Source organism: Saimiri boliviensis, chromosome 7, assembly GCF_048565385.1.
Source record: "Saimiri boliviensis isolate mSaiBol1 chromosome 7, mSaiBol1.pri, whole genome shotgun sequence".
In the NCBI taxonomy this organism is placed as follows: domain Eukaryota; kingdom Metazoa; phylum Chordata; class Mammalia; order Primates; family Cebidae; genus Saimiri; species Saimiri boliviensis.
Window position 1 is genome coordinate 2,118,807 of NC_133455.1, and position 23,679 is coordinate 2,142,485.

Here is a 23,679-nt window from a genome sequence, read left to right on the forward strand (position 1 = left end):
ACTGGGTGTGTGTGTACTATGTGCTGGGTGTGTATGCACTGTGTGTGTGTGGTGTGCACTGGGTGTGTGTGCACTGAGTATGTGCTGGGTGTGTGTGTACTGAGTATGTATTGTGTGTGTGTGTGCTGGGTATGTGTGCACTGGATGTGTGTACTGTGTCTGTGCTGGGTGTGTATGCACTGGGGGTGTCTGGTGTGCACTGGGTATGTGTGTACTGAGTACGTACTGTGTGTGTATGTCTGTGCTGGGTGTGTCTGTGCTGGGTGTGTGTGCACTGGGTGTTTGTGTTGGCTGTATCTGTGCACTGGGTGTGTGTGCACTGGGTGTGTATATTCTGAGTGTGTATGTCCGTGCTGGGTGTGTCTGTGCTGGGTGTGTGCACTGGGTGTTTGTGTTGGCTGTGTCTGTGCTAGGTGTGTATGCACTTGGTGTGTATACACTAAGTGTGTATGTCTGTGCTGGGTGTGCACTGGGTGTGTTGGGTGTGTCTGTGCTGGGTGTGTGTGCACTGGGTACATGTGTGTGCTGGGTGTGTGTGTACTGTGTGTGCCTTAGGTGTGTGTGACTGTGCTGGGTGTGTCTGTGCTGAGTATGTGTGGATTGTGTGCATACTGGGTGTGTGCGTGCTGGGTATATCTGTTCCAGGTGTGTGCACACTGGGTATGTGTGCCTGTGCTGGGTGTGTGTGCAGTAGATGTGTGTGCTGGGTGTGTATGCAGTGGGAGTGTGTCTGTGCCAGGTATGTAAGCAATGGGTGTGTGTGTGTGCTGGGTGTGTATGCATTGGGTGTGTGTGCCTGTGCTGGGTGTGTGTGTGCTCAGTGTGTATGTACTGAGTGTGTATGTCCGTGCTGGGTGTGTCTGTGCTGGGTTATGTGGGCACTGAGTGTTTGTGTTGGGTATTTCTGTGTTGGCTGTCTGTGCTAGGTATGTGTGCACTGTGTGTGTGTGCACTGGGTGTGTATATACTGAGTGTGTATGTCTGTGCTGGGTGTGTGTGTGCTCAGTGTGAATGTACTGAGTGTGTATGTCCGTGCTGGGTGTGTCTGTGCTGGGTTATGTGGGCACTGAGTGTTTGTGTTGGGTATGTCTGTCTTGGCTGTGTCTGTGCTAGGTGTGTGTGCACGGTGTGTGTGCACTGGGTGTGTATATACTGAGTGTGTATGTCTGTGCTGGGTGTGTTTGTGCTGGGTGTGTCTGTGCTGGGTGTGTGCACTGGGTGTGTTGGGTGTGTCTGTGCTGGGTGTGTGTGCACTGGGTGCATGCGTGTGCTGGGTGTGTGTGTACTGTGTGGGCCTTAGATGTGTGTCTGTGCTGGATGTGTCTGTGCTGAGTATGTGTGGACTGAGTGTGGACTGTGTGCACGCTGGGTATGTCTGTTCTGGGTGTGTGCACACTGGGTATGTGTGTCTGTGCTGGGTGTGTGTGCAGTGAATGTGTGTGCTGGGTGTGTGTGCAGTGGGTGTGTCTGTGCTGGGTATGTATGCAATGGGTGTGTGTGTGTGTGCCGGGTGTGTGTACAGTGGATGTGTGTGCTGGGTGTGTGTGCTGGGTGTGTGTGCAGTGGGTGTCTCTGTGCTGGGTATGTATGCAATGGGGATGTGTGTGTGTGTGCTGGGTGTGTATGCATTGGGTGTGTCTGTGCTGGGTGTGTGTGTGCTCAGTGTGTATGTACTGAGTGTGTGGACTGGGGGTGTGTGTGTGTGCCTGTGCATGGGTGTGTATGCATGTGCATGTGTGCCTGTGACACCTCATGGGTGTGTGGCTCCCCTGCAGCCTGGCACTCAAGCTGCGCTCTCACCTCCTGCCTCCCCTCTCCACATGCCCTCCGCTCTCCACATGCCCCAGCTTCACCTTCTGGGATGATCCCTGACTCCTGCTCTTCAATGTCCCTCAGCCCCTGTGGTCTGCTGTGATTCACATTAACCGCCCACTCACAAGAACACCTTCAACCTCAGAACACACAGAAGTTCCAGAGTCCTTCAGAACGAGCCTCCTGCCTTTACAGACTCTTTTTTTGAGACAGAGTCTCACTCTACTACCCAGTCTGGAGTGTAATGGTGCGATCTCAGCTCACTGTACCCTCTGCCTCTCAGGTTCAAGATTCTCCTGCCTCAGCCTCCTGATCAGTTGGGACTACAGGCTCGTGCCACCATGCCCAGCTAATTTGTATTTTCAGTCGAGACGGGATTTCACCATGTTGGTCAGGCTGGTCTTGAACTCCTGACCTCAGGTGCTCTGCCCACCTTGGCTTCCCAAAGTGCTGGGATTACAGGTGTAAGCCACCACACCCAGCTACAAACTCTTGACTACAGGCCTGACACACCTCAGGGCAGCACTGCCCTATCCTCAAGCCTGGAAGCTCTATATCTCTGCTGCATGTCACGGCCGCATTTCCAAATGCAGGCTGAGCCCATGGAGCGCATCCTCTCTGATGTCACGGCAGAGGGGAGAGTCTGCGCAGGGGACAAGGTTTCTCTCCATACAAAGAGAAGACACAAATGTCAACTGCACAACTGCAAGAGAGGGCAGTGACTCCAGCACAGCACCGTGCAGCATCTCCTGAGCCTCCATTCAGTGCCAGGGCTTAGTGCAGGCAGCTGGGGAAGGGAAGCGGGCTCCACCATGGATCTGGCAGCCTCTGAGAAGCTGCCGGCCATTTAAGGGATTACTGATTGGCAGAAATGATTATAGCATACAGTGCTGAGACTGAGAGCTAATACAGTAAAGATGGCATGGAGGGAGGTTCCCTTCTGTACAGGCCACGAAGGGCTTGGAGGAGAGGGCTCCTCCCGAGACGGGTGAACTCAGACAGCAGAGGTACGGGGAAGGCCGTCCAGGCACAGGGAACAGCACCAGCAATGACAGCAGCTGCCTGCTGGGCTTGAAAGCAGAGCCAGAGGTGCAGATGGAGAGCCAGACAGGAAGGGTGGGCTAGAGAGCTGCTGACAGGCCTAGAGTGTAAATCTTCCTGCAGGGAACCTTGAGTCCAGAAGGTCTTTGAATAAGTGAGTCGCACCACCTGATCTGTATGTCAGAAAATAAATCGGGAAACTGTGGGGAAAATGGAGCAGAGAGATCACAAGAAGGCTGCTGGCCAAGGTGAGAAGTCACGGGGCAGGAGAGGGACACCAGGGAGGGGCAGAGGGAGCAATGCAGGGGACACACTGAAAACAGCCTCACAGCTGGTAACATGCAGAAAGGAATGGCAAGGAGCCTGAAGTGACCAGTCTCATCTCCAGTCCCCTCTCCGTCTCCATCTCCATGTCCAGTGCCGTCTCCATCTCCATCTCCAGTCCCCCCCTCTCCATCTCCATCTCCATCTCCAGTCCCCTCTCCGTCTCCATCTCCATCTCCAGTCCCACCTCCATCTCCATCTCCAGTCCCATCTCCGTCTCCATCTCCATCTCCAGTCCCATCTCCATCTCCGTCTCCATCTCCAGTCCCCTCTCCGTCTCCATCTCCAGTCCCATCTCCGTCTCCATCTCCATCTCCAGTCCCATCTCCGTCTCCATCTCCATCTCCAGTCCCATCTCCATCTCCATCTCCATCTCCAGTCCCCTCTCCGTCTCCACCTCCAGTCCCATCTCCGTCTCCGTCTCCATCTCCAGTCCCCTCTCCGTCTCCATCTCCATCTCCAGTCCCATCTCCGTCTCCATCTCCATCTCCAGTCCCATCTCCATCTCCATCTCCAGTCCCCTCTCCGTCTCCATCTCCATCTCCAGTCCCACCTCCATCTCCATCTCCATCTCCAGTCCCCTCTCCGTCTCCATCTCCATCTCCAGTCCCACCTCCATCTCCGTCTCCATCTCCAGTCCCATCTCCGTCTCCGTCTCCATCTCCAGTCCCCTCTCCGTCTCCATCTCCCATCCCCTCTTCATCTCCAGTCCCCTCTCCATCTCTTGACTGCTCAGCTCACCCATCAGCACAAGTGCATGGGCCCTTCCCAGGTCGGGCCGAAACACAGTCACTCACCCTGGAAGGAACTGGAACACCCATCCAGGTGTGCACACACTCAGCCTTGACCACAGGGCAGAGCAAAGCAGAATGAAACAAAATCCTGCCAGGAAATGCCTTTAGTGTTATTTCAGACCAAAACCACAGTGAGTTCTTTAATAAATGCCTTGAAAAATTGCACCCTCTGAGTGTCACATCAACACCACACCTCCTGACATGAACCTGGAGTGGGAAACAGCACATGCGTTTTTTTAAAGAACGGCAGTATTATACTCTGGTTTCTCTTCAGGTTGTAAACACCTTTTGCCTTTTACTAAAGAACAGCAGGGCATCTGTATCCCAAATGTCTCGGTCCTTCTTACTCACTGGCAAAAATAAACAACATGTGGAGAGGAAAGCAGTTATGAAGCATCAGGACCAAAAGCTTATCGCGCAATGCCAGAGCATAAAAATGGTTTCTCCTGAGCTCTGAAACATGTTTCTCTCTAACAGAACACAGTGCTACATCTTGCTGATGACTAATACACATGGTGAGTGCGATGGCCAAGGTAGCCCCTCCTCCAGTGAGGACACCTGCCATAAATCAGAGGAAGATTGGTGATCGCTGCACACACGTCTATAGGAGCCAGCTCTGAGGCCTCTTCCCCAGCATCGACACCACGCGGCCAGCCCAGGCACTATGCAAGGGGCTTCCCACTGCAGCTCAGAAACAAAGGCCCAAGAAAAGGAGCTTCAGGGACAGGAAGGTGCCAGTTCTGGCCAGGACCAAGGCTGCTGGAGATTCTTTAAGCAAGCACACAGACAACCCAGCAGTCCTCAGTGTGAAACCAGATCGAAGACACCGGTACTCACCAGTCTGTGCTTGAGGTGGACGGTGATGAGCGGAGAGTCCGACAGGTTCTGAGACAGCATGGGCAGCGGGGACACCTCCAGGGAAATCAGGTGGCTGGTGGCAAACAGCAGGCAGTCCTGGTGACGCATGGCCTCCGCGATCCTGAAGAAGAGACGGAAATCATCACAAAATGGGAAATACATGGGAACAGCACACGGCCAGAACCTGGGCTGAGAGCCTCACGTTCTGCCCGAAACTTTTGAAACCAAAATCTTCTTTGGATGAAACTTTGATTTCCATCATTCAGCTCCAGCTGCTCTCTTGAAGATATGAAGCTGGGACCTGCAGGCGAGCTCCATTATTCCATGATTTGACTCGTCATTTGAATTCTCATCTTCAGTACTCACTCTTTCTAAGGTTTGATGCCAGGACCAAGAAGTGAGACAGAGCCCTTGACCTCAAAGAGTTTATAAGAGCAAGATGGCAAAGCAGCAGGGCATGAATCCCAGCAATTCCACTTAAATCAGCTGTGTGGCTGTGGACAGGTAACTCACCCTGTCTGAACTTCAATTTCACTGATTCTAAGACGGCGCAGTGGCCATCTGACGTTTTCCCCACCCGGTATTCATTCATCGGTTTCCTGATCAAAGCGCCTGCATTTCCCTCCAGGTGACCATCCCCTTCCCCGCTCACAGCCCACACAGCCTGGAGTTGACGCATCTTGACTCAGGAGGAAGCCCTGGTATCCGAGTCTGGATCAGTCAGTACACTGCAGCCCACAGGCCATGGGACCATTTAGGAATGACGTCAAATCCAAGAAGATGCCACAAGGCGAGGTGGGGGAAGAATGTGGTCTCAAAGATCTTCGTGTCTCCCAGCCGGACTTCTCCCCATGCCCTGAAGGCACAAGGCCCTGGGAACAGCTTGCAATCATGACGAAGAAGACTGACTGAGAAGGAAACTGCCAAAAGATGGAGCCCAGTGACATCAATGGGATGCTGGATCAAGCTGCTCCTGAAGCCAGCTGCCTGCAGAGCTCTTGGCTTACATGATCCAACAAATTCCCCCTTTGCCTAGAACTGTTTAAGATGCGTTTTCCGTCCCTTGCAACCAATCAAAAGAAGCCTAACATGCCTACTGTGCCTGTCTCGGGTTATGAGCTTGAAAAGATATTTAGGGCCAGGAGGAGGGTGAGGGAAGCCAGGCACTTGAAGTACAAGATTGAAGAAGGTGCTCACATCTAGGCTCTGGTGAGTGAGGCACCGAATGACTCCGAGGGTGACCGGCTCCTTTAATTTCGTGCCCTCAGCCCATGTGCCCGATGTGATCCCAGCCCTGCCTGGCACACAGAGGTCACTGCGTACCTGTTGCATGAATTTGAATTTGGGGTGACTACACAAAGACGCATAGGATGTGGGGTTGCCAGGCCCCCTGTGGTCACCCAGCCATCTGCTTCTGTGTGGGCCTCGCCTGGGTCCCATGTGCCTCCCCCATTTGCCGCCCACAGCACTCACTGACTCAGGAATCTGCAGGTGATGCCCACGGAACCACCTTCAGGACATTCCACAGAGCCCGGGGAGCTGGGGCACCATCTTTTTCCTCCCTCAATTTGTTTTTCGTTCTAACTAGAGTCAAACACCATGTTCAGTGACCCTGCCTGGGATGGGCGGTGGGGCTCATGGAGTAAAGGCATACCCCGCCCCAACCCCAGCCTCTGCACTGTCTCCTTACACTCATCCCTGAACCAGAGCAGGCCTCCAAGAAGCATGCGAAAGCACTCCTGGAATTGCAAATACAAAGTGTTTACCAAGATGGCGACATAGGAACGAACACCCTGTCTGCTCCTGCAGAAGCTCCTTCCTGCAGAGCGTCACCAGTTCAGAGTGTGGGGCAAATCAGGGCATCGAGTCTCAGACCTGTGAGTAACAGACGTGACCGCTCTACCTGGTGATTCCCCTAAGTGACCACGTTATTGATCCAAGCCCACAGTCCAGATGACACACATGGAATAAAACACAAACTTTAAAAAAGAAATCGAGAAGAAAGCGTCACTCTGGTTCCATGCTTCTCTCCCATTTGTTTCATTGTAGCCCCTTGGAAGAGGTTTTTTGGACTTTTTGCTAATACACCTGCCCAGAAAGTTTTAGTCCCACAGAAATACAGGCTATGTTTACGTACAGAACATACATAAACATTCTGCTCTACAGAACCACAGACCCTTGCAGTATCTCAGACGTTTCCCCAGAATAACACCATTCAGCTTCTGAGAACATTCATCACGGAGCATGCATAGCGCAGAAAGGCAGGGTGGGCTCGAGGCTGCTGGGACCAAGGCAGAGCCCCGCGGGCACAGGCCCGACTCACCCGCAGAACCTGGGCCTCGGCCCTGCCCCGTGTGTGACTCCAGGGCCCTAAAACCTGCGGGGCGCTTGCTTCAGCCAGGAGCCTGGTTCTCACTCTCTGCACCCGATGCTCATGACCTTTTCCGTAGAGCTCTGTGAACTCAACACCTACGCAATTCCACCAAACATGCTGGAAAAACCATGTTTCTACCAACACTTAGGGCTATGCCATTAGCCGGCAACAGTCACAACCGTGGGCTTCGGGCCCTAAACATGCAACGTGATTCGCCCTCGGCTTTCCCTCCGTGACATTTCTCGATGACACAACCAGTGGCCGCCATCTGCCTCCCAGAACAGAAGCTCCCTTGGGTCCAGATGCTTTCCCATTTGGTTTCCTGCTCTCCGAGCTCCTGGAAGCACGCCTGACACTGTGGGTGCTCAGCACGCATGTGAGTGAGTGGATGAATCTACTCACAGGCAGGCAGTGATGACTTAGATCAACTTCTTAGGAAAAGCGTACGGAAAACATTAAGTGAGAATCTTCAATGAACACAAATGATACGAATGCAAATCTGGAGTGGTTTCCTGGATCCCGGGAATACGTGGCCTCCGCCAGGCCCAGTTTGGTAACCAGTGTGATGTCAGATATCAGCCAGGTCAAGATGAGAATGGGGCTAGATGCCTCCTTACGAGCATTTTTCCTCTGGCAAAGGTGGGGGCAGAGGCGAGGTGGGGCAGGGCAGAGCAGGGGTGGTACTGGCTTTTCCTCTGCCCCTCATACCCTGTCTCCACCCACCCTGTTCTATGCCACATCAGCCAGGATCCGAGCTCCCTGCCTTTGTGTGCTAAGTGAACAGGAAGCCCCAGGGAGGTCAAAGGGTGTCGGGGCAGACAGTGAGGCCAGGACTCTCGCTTCCCTCAGTCTACCAGGCCACAGTTGCTGCCCAGGGGCCCCTCCATCTTTGCCTGGGCATGGCGCTCTCCCCTGTCTGGCTGGCCCTGGGGGAAGCAGCACACCCCCATTCTTGATCCTAGCCCACTGACTGCTGTCCCCCACAGCCCTCCACTCCTGAGTGCACCTCAGAATTCTTGAAGGAGACCTGAGCCCGTGACTAATGCAAATCCTCCTTCCTTCAACGTGCCCCATTATTACCCAGCTCCATGCACCCGCAATGACGGTCAGGCTCTGTGGCCTCACACTGCACAGCACATCTGAGCCAAAGGCACACTGCTACTCCGCTCTGCCTTCGGGTACACGGAGAGGACTTAATGTCACGTGAGACTGAAGAGGAATGCTGAAATCTACAGAGGCATGGAGACTTCCAGCATGTGCAGGAGACTGGCTCCGGAACTCAATCCAAAGACGTCAGAATAAGTGTAGTAAGAAAAGGGGCTGTGATTCGATTATCTGGAGAATTTTCAGGTCCCCACAGTTACCACATCACGTCGAGGGTGAATAAACATCGCAAATGAAAACACTCCCTGGTAAAGGAACTACCTGATAGCTGGCTCCTGCTGACACACAGCCGTGTGCTCATGGAGCCCCACCCATCCGTCAGGCGCTGCTTCTCAGCCACCCTCAGCAGGAGAATTCAGCGCCACCCTAGGAAGACAGTGTGAAGGAAACTCCAAATCTTGTGAACAAGGCGGCACACGGCGGCATCTGTTGAGTGTGATCTTGGATGACAGTGAATTCTTGAAGGAGACCTGAGCCCATGACTAATACAAACAGCAGAAGGAGAGAGCAGCGAGGACGACAGGTGGACTCCTCAGCGCCGACACGGCCTGGATGATGATGTTCTCTGGATCAAGCAGTCTTGCAGCAAAGGCCTTTCGGAAAAGCCTGCACCAGGAACCCCACAGTGTACTGTGAATAGTCAAACCCACAGGAAATTTGCCAGAAAACAGTACAACGAATGCACTTCACCTACACTTTTAGCTCTTATCATTTGCCATGTTCACTTTATCCAGCATGGTCACACTCACACTTGACACACACACACCATGCACATACATGCAGGCCTATGCACATGCACATGTACACACATACATCACACATATGCACACACATCACACACATGCACACGGCACACATGTGCACGACACACATGTGCACACATAACACATATACACCACACAAACACACATGCACAATGTGCATGTACCTGTGTGTGCACACATGCACATGCACCTGTGCACACATGCGTACACACAACAGGTGTGCACACATAACATATATACCACACAAGCACACACAAGCTCACACAATGAACATGCCCCTGTGTATACACACACACATGCACGCACACATGCACATTTCCTTTTTGCTGAAGCACTAGTGGTGCCTTGGCGGCATCACAGCACACTCCATCTCTACATGTCTCCTAAAAATGGAGACCTCCTCCTACGTAACCATCAAATGATCACACTCAGAAATTTAACGCAGACCCTACAAGATGCCCTAATGTACAGCCCAGAGTCAACTGCACACGCCCCGCCCACTGTCCCTCATGTCCTCCGGAGCTCCGCGTCTCTCAACCCACGAACGTGCATTAGCTCCGGCAGCGAACCTCTTCAGTCTTCCCAGTCTGGAACTGCCCAGCCTATTTTCCCTTGAACCCAAACCACAGCAGCACCAACATCCCTTGGCTCAGCTGTGTTGAACTGGTTCCTGGTGAGGGGCGTCTGGCCATGCGTCTGACAGGAGGATGCCATAGGAGGCATGGCTGTCTCCCCGTGATGTGACAGCAAGAGACATGGCCCACAATGTGTCCCACGTCGATAATGTGAGTGTGGCCACGTGGCTGCAGGAGTTCGGCAGATATCCCCATTACCAGGCACCCTCCAACCTGGTGACAGCTAGAACTTCTCCTGCTGGTCTGCACATGCACGGATGGCTTCTGCCTGGTTCTGTCACTGCACTGAGGGCTGTGAAACTGTGACCTACTGGTTCCATCAATGCTCTGTGTTACTCCATGGTGACTATGGACAGACACTGAGCCAGGTCCACCTCCCCACTCATCACATGTGAGTCCCTCATAGCCTGGGGAGAGGCCCTTCCTTCTACGGGCCGTGGCTTCCACCTTCACAGGAGGAACGGGAGCAGGCGAGTCTTGGCCCCGTCTACCTGGAGGAACCGCAGTCCAGGTGCTGGCCAGGCCTAGATCAAGCACCGGTAGAAGCTGAACAGTCTCCATCATTACGGGGGCCAGGCGGCGAGCGAGACTCAAAGGATCCTCGGGGTTTAGGCAGCCTGGCAGGAACCAGCTAAGCCCCAACTGGGCCTTGGGTGGTCAGATGTTGCCCCTGTAGTCATCACAGGGGCCCTACAATGGTCTGCCTGGGCCTGGTCATGGCAACAAAAGTTTCTTCTGGCCCAGACCCCACCCTTTGCACACTGAGACTCACTCACTGACTCAGAGCCTCACCCCCGTCCCTGGGGAAGGAATTAAAGCACATCACGGCACCAAAGCATCCTTTTATCCTCACGACACACGGTGGACATATGAGGATGACAGTGCACAATATGAAGACAAAGATGGAGGGAAGCCCACTGCAGGCAGGCAGAAGCCTGGCACACACCAGTGCTGTCAGCACGACCACTGTACTAACCTGCTTCCCAGGTTATCTGGGGAAATCTGTAATCAAATCAGTAATCAAATCCTGTCTCAGAGGCAAAATGGCGCAAATGCCCAATCAGCTCACTAAATCACAAAAGCAGGCACTTCCGTGTCATGGTTAAGAATACCAAGCACTGCTTACACAATTAACTCATTCAGTCCTCCTTGGAACCCTCAGAAATCAGTGCTTTTATTATTCCTGTTTTGAGAGGAGAGCACAGGCCTCAAGCTCCAGTCATTTGCCCAAGGTCACACAGCTAAGGACGCCGCCTGCCGGAGCAGGAAGCAGGAGTCTGGACCTAAATCTGTTCTTTTAACCAATCACTTTGCCCCTCCACTTCCATCCACCTCTTCTGCCACAGGACAGAATGTGACAAACAAGTCCGGAGACCTTACTGGGTGAGCTGTTTGGATGATTTTTTCTAGGCTGATTTGGACGACAAGGCATCTTTGCACTAAGTGCTGACTTGAGCCTTCACCTGGGCTGAACACCCAACTTCACTGTAAATGAAAAACATTTTCCATCGCTGCAAAGCAATTCCGTTTTGACTTCAGCACATAAGTGTGCCACTGATGAAACTTGTTGTGGGGTTAGTGTCAATGCTGACCAACCAGAGATGACCTGCCTGTATGATTTCTGGGCCCTCAGTTTGTAGGGGGAAGTCAGAGTTAGCTACATTGTTTTGGGACACAGTGGCCTGAATCCTGGGGCTCTACTGTCCTCTCTGCAGATATCTGGGCCTGTGAGGACCACAGAGAGGGTGAAGGCTGAGGCCCTGGGGATAGGCGAGACAGACTCTCTTCCATCTGCAAGGCTGTGGGCTCCTCAGAGCAGGCCGGCCAGCCTCTCTGCCCACGCCTGCCAGCGCTGATCTAATGGAGGATCTGGCAAAGATCCGAAAACTGCAGCTCACGGGCTGGCTGCCTGATTTTGTAAATCAAGCTGTATTGGAAGACAGCCACTCCCCAATTCCCTCACATACTGTCTCTGACTGCCTCCCCTCTGTGAGGGCAGAGTTCTGGAAAGCCAAGGCAATTTACAAGCTGGCCCTTCATGAAAGAGTTGGCTGACACCTGGCTGGAGTCAGGTTCCGGTGGTCACAGTGAACTGCCCCTGAAATGTCTGTACCCTGCATCTGGAAGCAGTCCTCTCGCCTTTTGTAAGTGGGCAGTGGCACAGATGCCACTCTCTCATGCAGGTTCTGTCACACAGTGACACCTCGCAAATGCACGTCTCCTGCATTTCACCAAAAGGCCAGTTCTGTGGTGGAAACTTCAGCAGGAGGGGCCAAGGAAGGGTCAACTTTTCATTCACTATCTTGGAAAGATTTCTCCAAATAACTGAGATGGCATCTTTATGAGGAAAATAGACGGCACTTTCCTTGGACCGTTTTTCTGAAGAATTTTGGAAATCACACACAGCGGCGGGTTCCCCACTTTCCTTCATTAGGAGGAACTTGGAAGGCATGCAGGCTTTCCCGGAGAAATCTGACCCAGAAGACGGCGCTTCTTCCAGATCACAAAATTGCGATACGACTACATTCCTGGGGAAAGAGGCCCACCCCCACTCCTCATTTCCCTTGCCCTCCCCACCCTCCCCATCCCCCTCGCAGTCCCCTTGCCCTTGCTCTTCTTCTGGGTCCTCAGGACCCAAACCCACATGAACCGATGCTGCAGGAGCCAGCTCTGGTCCTATGCAGGGGCCTGTCTGGAGGACAGCAGAGGCAGGGGACAGACACGGCAGGTCTAGACAGCATCCTCAAGGTTCCTGGGTCCAGCCATGCCTGAAGCCCACCTGCTCCTCCCTTCTCAGTCCCCTTAGCCCTCGGTTTCCCGGCCTTCCACTTAAGCTGGTGTGAGATGGCTTTGCCCATCTGTGTATCTGCCCCTGACTGACGCAGGCAGGTCTGTTGTCTTTCATTCCACAGCAGCAGAAACTGAGGCTCAGAGAAGTTAAGTCTCTTGCCAAGGTCACACAGTTTGGTCCAGGTGGGTTGGCAGGGTCTCCTAGCTGTGCTCCTGACCTCCATTCTGCCAGCCTGGCCCTGGGCCTGCAGTTCCTGAGTGCTCTTCAAAATGCTGCACATTTCCTTACCTGAGTGGTGAAGTGCCCAGCGCTCATGTCCAGGGTTCTCGGACACGGTATTGTGCATGGGTGTGACCACGTGTAGGGCGGGCATCCCTGTGGCCAGCCACTCAGCAGACCTACGCACACCCACACCCCTGAGCTGGGCACCCTCGAGACTCACTTGGTGTGCGCAGGCCGGATGTTGTTCAGGTAGTAGTGCATGCTGTGGTACAGAAGACCCACGACAGTGGTCCAGGCTGCAGAGAGAGCAGAGCGGCCGGTGCTGTCAGTGCTCCAGGCCACGGGCAGGAGAAACACAAAGCCCCTCACCCCAACATGCGTGGTGCCACCCCTCACTCACAAGAACCCTCTGGGGAGAAGGAAGTGAGAAGGGCACTCAGGCAGAATTTGCAAGCACCAAGACTGCAACAACTCTGCAGCAACTCAGCAGCGTGACAGTGGCTCCCTGGTCAGAGGCAGGGGATCCCCCGAGCCTCATTTTTTATTATGTGACTCGACTTGGGCCTGCACAAGAATGGAACCCCAGGTTCCTGAATAGGCAAACCCCTCACCACCTGGCCCACAGCCACATGAGCAGGGAGGGGAGGCGGCCCCATCTTTTTAACTTTGGCTGACCAGGCGGGTGCCGATTTGAGAGGATGTAGGTAGGATGACTCCCCGCAGGCCAGATTCACCAGGCGAGCAGTTGTAAATGCTCCCAGACCCCACCCCAAATTCCAGTTCCGTGGCCTGGAGTGGGCACAGCATTAGCATCACTAAGGAACCTCTCAAGTGCATCCATGAGCCTGGCCCGAGGACACGCCTGAGAACGCTGCCCAGAGCCTCTCCTGCAGGACGGGACAAGAGGCCTGGAGGAGCATCGCAGCTCACTGGTGCAGTGCACACCCACCAAAGCTGAGGACTCTTCAGAAAGACTGTGGGAGCCACTCTGGCAGGGAGTCCGGTGCAGCCACACTCACCATGGCTGTGGAAGGCCTCGTGGGGAATCTGGATGAAGTTCTGCCCACAGGCCGGGAAGCGGTAGTGGGAGGAATTCATGGTCTTGGGCAGGACTTTGGCCACGGAAAACTCTGCAGTGGAAGAAGCCAGAGAGAGCGGAAGTCCCGTCAGAGAGCTCACAGGCTGCAGGAAGTCAGACTGCAAAACCGCACCCCATCTGCTTTTGTATTTTAACAGATCAAGCTCCCCATGGGAAGTATAATTACCTTTAGAAGGCAAGGCCTCAAAAGAAACAAAAAAAGGAAAAAGAAGAGCTCCGGCAGTGATTGCCACGGTGAGGCTTAGCATTCCAGCCCGCGCAGCACGGGGCTCCTCACCCGGGGCAGCCCCGCCCAGCACAGCGTCCCAGCTCTCAGGGACGATGAAAGGATGGGCCTTGCTCAGCGATGCAGTGACATTGGCTCTTCTCCCAACTAACCCCTGTGGCTCACTTCAGCCCATTTTCCCCAGCTTGGCTCTTGCAGCGAAGTATCAGCATTATAATGAGCTCCAGGTAAAGACTTTTAAAACCAAAAGGCCATCACCTCTGCCTCTACAATTAGACAACTGTGTGACAGTTATCCTGGAGCACAGTTGAGAGCAAGCTGACTCCAGAAACCTGAGGCTGCCCCTTTTATTCCACAGACTCTCACAGGCACTACTGCTTCTGCCTCCTGCTCTGAATTGAGACCACTGCCCCAGCCAGGTCTCCCAAGTCACTGGGAAAAGCTCACCCGCCTTGCGTGCACATCATGGGCGAACACGCCCACACTGATCTGACCATAGGTTTTCCTTCCAAATGTGGTTTGCACGGGGCAGTGCAGTCAGGGAGACGGAGTGTGGCTCTCCACGAAGGGTGTGAGGAGGCGGGCAGCAAGACACCGCCTCCAGCTCCAGCCCCTGCCCCTGCCCCTGCCATGTGGCACACCCTTACGAGCGACAGCTACCTGCCATGGCAGAGGAGCCCTCCACGGTGACCTGGGACGTGCCGGCATGCAGGTTGGAGGATATGTGGCCCATGACGGTGTCGATGGTGTAGACGAGACTCAGTACCACGGTGCGGTCCTGCAGCAACACAAACGCCAGGAGCCATGACATCCACCACTCAGCAGGCAGGCACGCCAAGCACACAAAATCCAGCTTCCCCAAATCAGCCAAGAGGGAGGAAGAAGTCACATGACTGCCATTTTCCATGGATCAGGAGGGGCCACACGGAGGCCACACACCGGACTGAGCTCACGGAGCATGGACACAGCCCGGGTGGACCCATCATCCCAGCCATCGTTGGCTCCTGTGTTTCTACATTTAGACACGGGGACGGAGGGGACCCGACCCCTGGTCCTGCATCCTCCCTGAACTCACAGAGCAACCTTCAGCACATTCCAGACCCTCCCCCGCCTCTCTGCGCTTCACAAGGAGGAGCTGATCGACCTAAGGTCCACTCCAGGACGGAGATGCCAGCAGCTCTGCCCCTTCTCCATGAAGGGTAGCTGCTTCCGAGATGCCAGCACCCCAACTGTCTCTGGCTTCCTTGACTTCCCAGGTGCTCTCCTTCTGCTCCAAGAGCCTACTTTCCACTCATAGCTCCAGGGCAGAGGATCCTGGTGGAGACTGCCTCCAGGAAAGCAGGGGCCCTCCCGGCCCCTGAACCTGCAGACAGCTCAGGGCCCAGTGCTCAGAGCTCAGAGCACACATCCGCTCTCAGGCTGACTGCCCTCATCCTCAGACACACGTCACCTAGGGAGACTCTTCCTAAGCCCTGCTGAGCTGCTCCGCTGAGCTCTGCCTTCACTGCTTCTCTTCTTTCCGCCTTTCTGGGGAAGTACCTGTCTACTGCTAAGTCCTCAGCATTCTCCCACAAACGCACACTCCAGGAGAGCGTAATGAACTGCAAACAGAATGCTGAGGCCAGTTTTAGAATGTTCTTGTAGGCCTATGGCCTGATTCAATCAGCCAGGCCCAGTTAAGCAAAGGTAAGTCTGTGCTTCTGGCATGCAGTTCTGTAGGGTGGAGACCGGTTCATCTGTTCTCTTTACTGCATATTGGACCCTGCCTAAGTCTGGACAGTTTCCTGGTTATTCATATTTTGTGACAAATGTGCAATATTTTGCACTCAAAAGCAGTTAATTTAAAATCATGCACAAAATAGGTCTGCCTGGGTCTTCCATTGGCTGTTCTCTAGGTGTTCCCAGCCTGCAGCTTTGGACACAAAGTCCCCTTGAAATCATGAAAAAGGTCATACCTTCTGAAAAGTCATTGGTTTATAAGTAAGACTGTATCCATCTCACACTCTTGAGCCTTTTTCTCTTCCTTTGCCAATGTTACACCTAATCTCATTCCACTTGAAATTGTTCAAACAAAAGTTTATCAAATGTAAACTCTAACACAATCTTATTAATAACGAGAAAATAAAATGCCACTTCTGCCTCTCAAACTGGCAAACATTTTTTAAATATTATCGGGGCTTAGGAGAATGAGCACTTTAATATCACACTGGTGTGGTTAGTACCCTTCTGGGCCAAGGCAGTTAAGAGTCCTCCTCACCCTCCTCTGCCCCTGCCTGGCAACCTTGGAAGCCACATGTTGAAAAGCCAGCACTGGAAGATGGATGGAGCCAGGATCCTTGAATACCTGGGTGGAAAAGAGGCTCCTCTGACCCACTCTGGACTTTGCATGAGGGAGAAGGAAACTTCTATTGTGTTGAGCCACTAAGATGTGCAGATCTATTTGTTACTGCAGCACATCCTGGCCTGGCCTGACTAATAGTGTTGCAGGTGAATACTTAGTCTCACTAGAAAGTGATATTGACATAATTAGAAAAAGCAAATTAAATCAAATATACAATATGTTTGTTGAATATGTACACACATACATAAGTGAATTGAAAACCAGACTATAAGAAAATTACAAGAGTGTTAATAATCTCACAGTTTTAGGATTTGAAGTGATTTTCATCTTATGTTTTTTATTATCTGCATTTTCTAACTTCTTCACAACTATTTACTTGTTTTCTTTTTAAATAAATACAATCAATAGTTAGTTTCAGAAATAAGGGAAAAATTATTTCATTCTCTTTTCTAGCTGAGTACAGAGAACAAGAGAAGCTTTTCCTTACACCTTGATCATGAAGTACATATTGTCATGTGTTCTCCTCTTCTTACTAAATCCAGTGACTTTTCATGTAAAAAGCTTTTTATTATCATTCAACAATGATGTGATGGTAAAAATATACATATTCTATAAAATCACCAAGATGAACCAAATACACATTTCTCATGGGGAAAAAAACCATCATTTCCTTCTTCCGTGTTTAGGACATTAACACATTACTGATGTATGTGCAATTCTTTTGCTGTAGAGGACAAGGCATTTTGAATCAGCTGCACATCTACTCAAAATGAGCTCTCATATCCCAAATGTCAGGACTGGAAGACACATCATTCTTTTTATGGATGTAAACTGGGCCATATAATGCCACTCCTAGGAAGATAAAATGGTTCCCAAGGCACATACATTTTGAAGATCAAAATTTTTTTTTTTTTTTTGAGACAGAGTCTCACTGTGTCACCCAGACTGGAGTGCACTGACACAATCTCGGCTCACTGCAACCTCTGTCTCCTGATTCAAGCAATTCTCCTGCCTCAGCCTCCCAAGTAGCTGGGATTACAGGCAACTCCCCACCAACACATCCAGCTAATTTTTGTATTTTTGGCAGAGACGGGGTTTCACCATGTTGGCCAGGCTGGTCTTGAACTCCTGACTCAAGTGATCCACCCACCTTGGCCTCCCAAAGTGTTGGAATTACAGGCCTGAGTCACCATGCCCGGCCATGTTCTTTACTCTTACCTCTGAAACAGCAGTCCAACCAGGCAGTAGAAGGACCTCTCCCACGGCTTTTAAGAAGGCCTAAAGGGGACAAAATGACACTGCTCAGCACCTATCCTTAGGTGACAAACTGGAAGACCCTGAGTTGTCCCCGCATCTCCCTATGGGTCTCTATCAACCATCAGTTCAATTTAATGCACAGCAATAAATGAAAACAGCTGAGGCACGTGCCACATTGTCTTTTACAAAGCCCTTTTATAGATGTTATCTTATTTGCTCCCTGTGACAGCCCTGGAAAGTCAGTGGCCAGCTCCGGAAAGTCAGAACAGACACTGCTCAGTGACGGCAGGAGCCTTAGCACAGTGCCTGGGGGACGCCACAGGCCTTCCGTGAAAGCCTGTTGAATGGATGGACGGGTGGGAAAATCATGGCCTGCTGGATCTGCTTTTCTCAGCGTAAGAAACCAAACTGATGTTGAAGCACTTGTGTTAACTGAAAATGACCCCTTTAGAAAGCAGAGGCTATTCGGGCCCTTGGTCAGTTCACCTTAAAACTATGTTTAGTTGGGCTCACTATTATTCTAAGGAAACAATGAAATTAATTCCTACTGTTTCCTAATCAGGAGATTTAAATGAAAATGTGGACTTTCTACTTCTTTTGAAAAAAGCAGAAGCTTGGACACCCCCTAGCCCACATTCCCATAAAACCACAACTGACCACAGCTGAGCAGCTCAGGCTTCACGGCTGTGTCCTCAGCTCCCCAGACCCCACCACTCCCCATAGCCTCACACCCTGTCCATTTCACTCATCTGCATTATTCACACGGGCTCCTGTTTGTCTCCAACTATCAGCACCAGAATTAAACTTCGAGGATGATCAAAATCTCCCACATCTCCACCAAACTGCCATCTCCAGATTACGCACCCTCTTCCTCACACTCTGAGACACTAAATATTTAGAGAACACATCATCAAAACTCCTCACTCTTTCATTCATCTTTATGAGATCACTATTTTTTGAGACCTTAGAGTGCAAGGCCTTAAGAATTAATGAAATAGGAAACAATCACCATCCTGTCTTCACTAAGCTGGAGCACAGCAGCAAACTTCTTAAATGGTCACATAAGAATGAGGTCAGGCCTCATGGGTCATGCCCTGTGTCACAAACACTCAATTCTGCCACGGCAGTGCAAAAGTGGCTATAGACAATACAGATTTGGCCCAAGAGCCATAGTTTGCTGACTCTTCATCCAGAGCAGTCTGTCACACAGAAATATAACATGAGCCACCTTTATCATTTTACATTTTCAAGTACCATATTAAGAAGTGAAAAAAAAGGCGAAAATTTTAATGATATATTTTACTTAGCTCAAAAACCTAAAATATGATCATTTCAATACAGAATCCATATGAAATTATAAATAGAAATTTCCCTTTTCTTTGTACAAGGTTTTGGAAGTCCACTGTGTATCTTACACTCACAGCGCATCTCTAGCTGAACGAGCCACACACAGCTCATCACCACCTCACAGTGCAGTACAGGAAACGACTCCTTGCCATTTTCCTGTCCAGCTGCTAGTGGAAAAGTGAGAAGCCAGGATGCCACAGAAACCTGTATAATGGGGCCTGGCATGGTGGCTCACACCTGTCATCCCAGCACTTGGGGGGCTAGCTAGAAAGGGTGGATCATTTGAGGTCAAGAGTTCAAGACCAGCCTGGGAAACATAGTGAGACCCCCATCTCTACTGAAAAGACAAAAATTAGCTGGGTGTAGTTGTGCATGCCTGTACGCTCAGCTACTTGGAAGACTGAGGCGGGAGGATCACTTAAACTCAGGAGGCGAAGGTTGCAGTGAGCCAAGAGCTCGCCACTGCACTCCAGCCTGGGTGACAGAGTGAGACTCCACCTCAGAAAAAAAAAAAAAAAAAGGAAGTTTGTATAATGGATGCCAAAAACTTCTCATTGGGTCAGAGATCAGTGGGGTGTAGGTAAATGTGCATGATTCATCTGCAGAATACCCAGCCAGATACCCTAAAACAGGTCTACGCCAGGGGCCCCACACAGATGACACAGAGGCCGAACCTGCCTCGTTGGTGGCTTTTATTTGGTTTGCACGTAATTTCAGTTAAGATTTCAGTTCACTGCCCACTTCTTAAAATTGGGAGATTTTCCATTTTAAAACTCCAGGTATGGGGGTTTTCCTGTAAAATCAAAAGCAATCACCCTGAAGGTTAAGGACAGGTGGCGCTGAGTAGTAGGCCACTGCTGGCTGCAGAGGAGGTGGTGCATTCAGGCTGCCCCACCTCTACTTCCCACTCTTGCTCGGTCTGGCCCAAGGCATTCATTTCCTTTAGTCCCAGGGCCGGGCGCGGTGGCTCAAGCCTGTAATCCCAGCACTTTGGGAGGCCGAGGCGGGTGGATCACGAGGTCGAGAGATCGAGACCATCCTGGTCAACATGGTGAAACCCCGTCTCTACTAAAAATACAAAAAATTAGCTGGGCATGGTGGCACATGCCTGTAATTCCAGCTACTCAGGAGGCTGAGGCAGGAGAATTGCCTGAACCCAGGAGGCGGAGGTTGCGGTGAGCCGAGATCGCGCCACTGCACTGTAGCCTGGGTGACAAGCGAAACTCCGTCTCAAAAAAAAAAAAAAAAAAAAAAAAAAAATTTCCTTTAGTCCCTCAAGCCACGTGAGTTTGCAACCTCTAACTCTCAAGTTTAGCTGAGGGGAAGAAGGAAGAAAAGCACCAAAGAAAGCAAAAGTGACCGAGCTTAAAAACGAAGTGTTTCCTACATAGACCTGCATTGCCATGTGTCTTCCAAACCAGACAGCCCTTGAGGAAACGGAGCTGCCTCAGCCTCCACCCACCTCACTGCACAGACACCATCCTCACCCAACACCCCAGCCCCCACACCTGGGCTCTACAGAGCGCAGCCCTGCCTGGCCTTGTCTGGGCACTTGCCTGTCTGGCCTTGGCCCCAAGTTCTGCTTGCCTCACTCTGCCCCCGCTTCACTCCTGCCAGCCCCACCACCAACTCTTCCCAGAGCCCTGCCAGCCTGGCCACTCCCTATCACGCTCAGTTTAGGGACCTGCTGGGTGCCGTGGCCACAATGACATGGCTAACTGCTGCCACTGCAGCATCAGGTGCGACACACACCCTTCTAGCCAGTGATGAAGAGATCACAGTCAGGCAAGCAGTGGGCCACAGTGTCTCCAGGCCTGCCCTAGGGCAGGACACACCCTTCTAGAAGATTCTAAGGTGTGACCTTTAGGACTAGCACCCCACAGGCAGCTTTCCAGAGAACTGGACACGGCCCAGGTCACAAGCCCCACAAGGACAGGGCAATGCCCGGCATATCCATCACACATCCCCAGCACCAAGCCCAGCATCTGGCAGAGAGCCGAGGCTGCACAGTGTACTTAATAAAGTCATCAGCGAACCCACTCATGAGACTGCAACTGTGGCTCATTAAGCCATCCATTTTATAATTAATGAAGCAACCCACCCACAAGTAGGTGTTTAATCAACATTCATCTAATTATTTAATCTCGCTTGGACTCCCTGCTTCCCTAGACACCAAGAAACACAGAGGGAGCCTGGACTGTGTCTGCTGCACATTCCTGAAGATGCTTCAGGGTACCCACGGCTAGTCAGAGGGGAGGGCGCCCAGGCCCAGAGTGGGTGTTTATTGAGTGCCGACTGTGTACCACAGCTAGTCAGAGAGGAGAGCGCCTGTGCCCGGAATGGGTGTTTATTGAGTGCCAACTGTATACCATGACTAGTTAGCCGGGAGGGCGCCAGTGCCCAAAGTGAATATTAAGCCCGGACTGCATTCCCTAACTATAGGCAGGGCACTAGTCCCCAGAGTGTGGGTGTTTATTAAGTGGTAACTGCACACAAGGCACCACCTGTCACAGTGACGCCTTATAGCCCAATCACAACAGAAACAAGTGTTAGTATTTGTAAAGCACTTACTACATACCAAGCCCTGTCCCAACACCACACCTGGTCTTGTGTGTACATGCATGAGGACCTCCCCGCGTGTCCACATCTGCTCTTTTTTGTTTTAGACGGAGTCTGGCTCTGTCTCCCAGGCTGGAGTGCAGTCGCGCGATCTCAGCTCACTGCAACCTCTGCCTCCGGGTTCAAATGATTCTCCTGCCTCAGCCTCCCGAGGAGCTGAGACTACAGGTGCACGCCGCCACGCCCGGCTAATTTTTTGTATTATTTTAGTAGAGACGGGGTTTCACCATGTTGCCCAGGCTGGTCGCAAATCCCTGAGCTCAGGCAATCCGCCCGCCTCGGCCATCCAAAGCGCTGGGATCACAGGCCTGAGCCACCACCCAACACCCAGCGGGCCCTTCCCTTCAGAGATCCCACCCTGGACAGCCTTGGCCCCACCCCAGAGCTCCTTCATGACTGGCTGAGCCAGGGGCCAATCCCACGCCCCTTGCTCAGCGATTGGGTCAGGGATGGTCATGTGGCCCAGCTCTGGCCAATGAGGTGTGAAGGGAACTCCGCAAAGGGAACCGTGGGAAAGATTTCCCCCTGACGAGGAGGGAGTCTCCAGACCCGGTCTCTTTCCCTTGTGGACGTGCTAGAGCACGGTGTGGGTGCTGGGGGCCTGCAGCCAGGGGGAAAAGGGACAAGTGCCGAGAGGAGTGCAGCGGTGCTGGCCCGTCCCTGCTGTGAGTGAAGACTGAGCTCGTGAACCCTAGGGTTCCCACCTCTGGGCCTCCTGCTGCCGAAGCGAGCACATGGCCTGAAGTCTAAGTCCGCCGAGCAGAGGGCCCTGCTTCTCACAGCCAGAAGCCCCTGAGAGATGCGGGCAACCTCACTGTCCCTGTCACGGTGTCACAGTGGGCCAGTGGGGGTGCCGAGCTTGAACACCCTGCCCACAGACACCGAGCCAGGAGTGGTGGAGCTGGGGGCAAAGCCAGCTCTGAGTCCCGCAGCTCCGTGTGCTTCCCTTTCAAGCCCCTCAGACTCTGTGACCTGTCATCACCCCCTCAACCCTGAGCCTCTTGAAAGCAGAGAGTGGCACTTGGTCCTCCTGAATCCCCAGAACTTAGCATTTTCTATGAAAGAATGAATGAAATCTGAGAAGTCTAACTTCTCTTATCTGACAGAAAAGCTGTTGGAACCTCCCTCCATTCCAAGATGTCTCAGGGCCCTGAACACAAGGCTCTGCATTGCTTCTTTGGGTACGTCTTCAGCAAGGAAATCAGTAGAAGTACAAACCCTTACAAAGTGCTCACCACCGTCTGGGCAGCTCCCTGGCACCAAGCAGCCTGAAAGTGCCCCAGCCCAGAAGCTAAAAAGTGCTCACCACTTACCCAGCACATAGGAACCCATCTGTGCACGGAGGGACCCATTCATCCCCGCTGAGCTGGGTGCTGTTATTTCCTCCGCATCTCAGAGGAGCCAAGTGAGGCAGAGATGTTACCTCACTTGACCAAGGGCACACAGTAACTGCAGATCAAAGGTCAATGGGGCCATGGGGCTCCATATACCTGCTCCTAACCCATATGCTGTGCTTTCAAGCTGAGTCAGTCTCAAAACCCATTCTGTCTTTGCATCAGCAAAAATGAGCCCTGGCCCTGAAACAGAAGACAGCAAGGCCATGAGAGCCCACAACCCACCTCTGCCTTCATCTGGAAACTACTTGGGAGGAACAAAAAGAGGAAGCATCTTGATTTTAATGCCATCAATGTTGCAGTCTCTAAGTGTTTAGATAGCTTTGGGGATTCCCACTGTGCACAGGCTGTGGTCCACACCCCATGACCGGATGTGCGAGTGAGGCCCCTCCACCTTTTACCTGTTGCCAGGAGGCAGCAGAGTTTATTTAGACTAGGAGTTGCCAGCCCATATGCCCACAGGGGCCAGGTGGCTGCACAGGGGAGACCAGGCAGGTTGGACATTGAGAAATGACAGCAAAGGCTCAAGTGCCCCGAAGGAGGTTCCGCTGAGCTCTACAGAGCTGGCCAGAAGGGCCACATCAGCTGTTCCTTCATGGGAAGCCTGAAACCCAAAC

The 23,679-nt window shown here is 52.2% G+C and overlaps 1 protein-coding gene across 4 annotated transcripts in view; it reads right to left on the bottom strand.

Annotated features, from left to right (window-relative positions):
- Nucleotides 1–23,679, bottom strand: part of ADGRD1 (adhesion G protein-coupled receptor D1) — a 168,832-nt gene that overhangs the window by 105,954 nt on the left and 39,199 nt on the right. For all 4 annotated transcript variants that reach the window (XM_003937092.4, XM_010347620.3, XM_010347621.3 and 1 more), the window contains 5 exons: nt 17,664–17,723; nt 14,765–14,882; nt 13,799–13,909; nt 13,000–13,075; nt 4,809–4,950 (listed from right to left, as the gene is read on the bottom strand). In XM_003937092.4, coding sequence (XP_003937141.1) covers nt 4,809–4,950; nt 13,000–13,075; nt 13,799–13,909; nt 14,765–14,882; nt 17,664–17,723 — 507 coding nt within the window. The remainder of the gene's footprint in view (nt 1–4,808; nt 4,951–12,999; nt 13,076–13,798; nt 13,910–14,764; nt 14,883–17,663; nt 17,724–23,679) is intronic.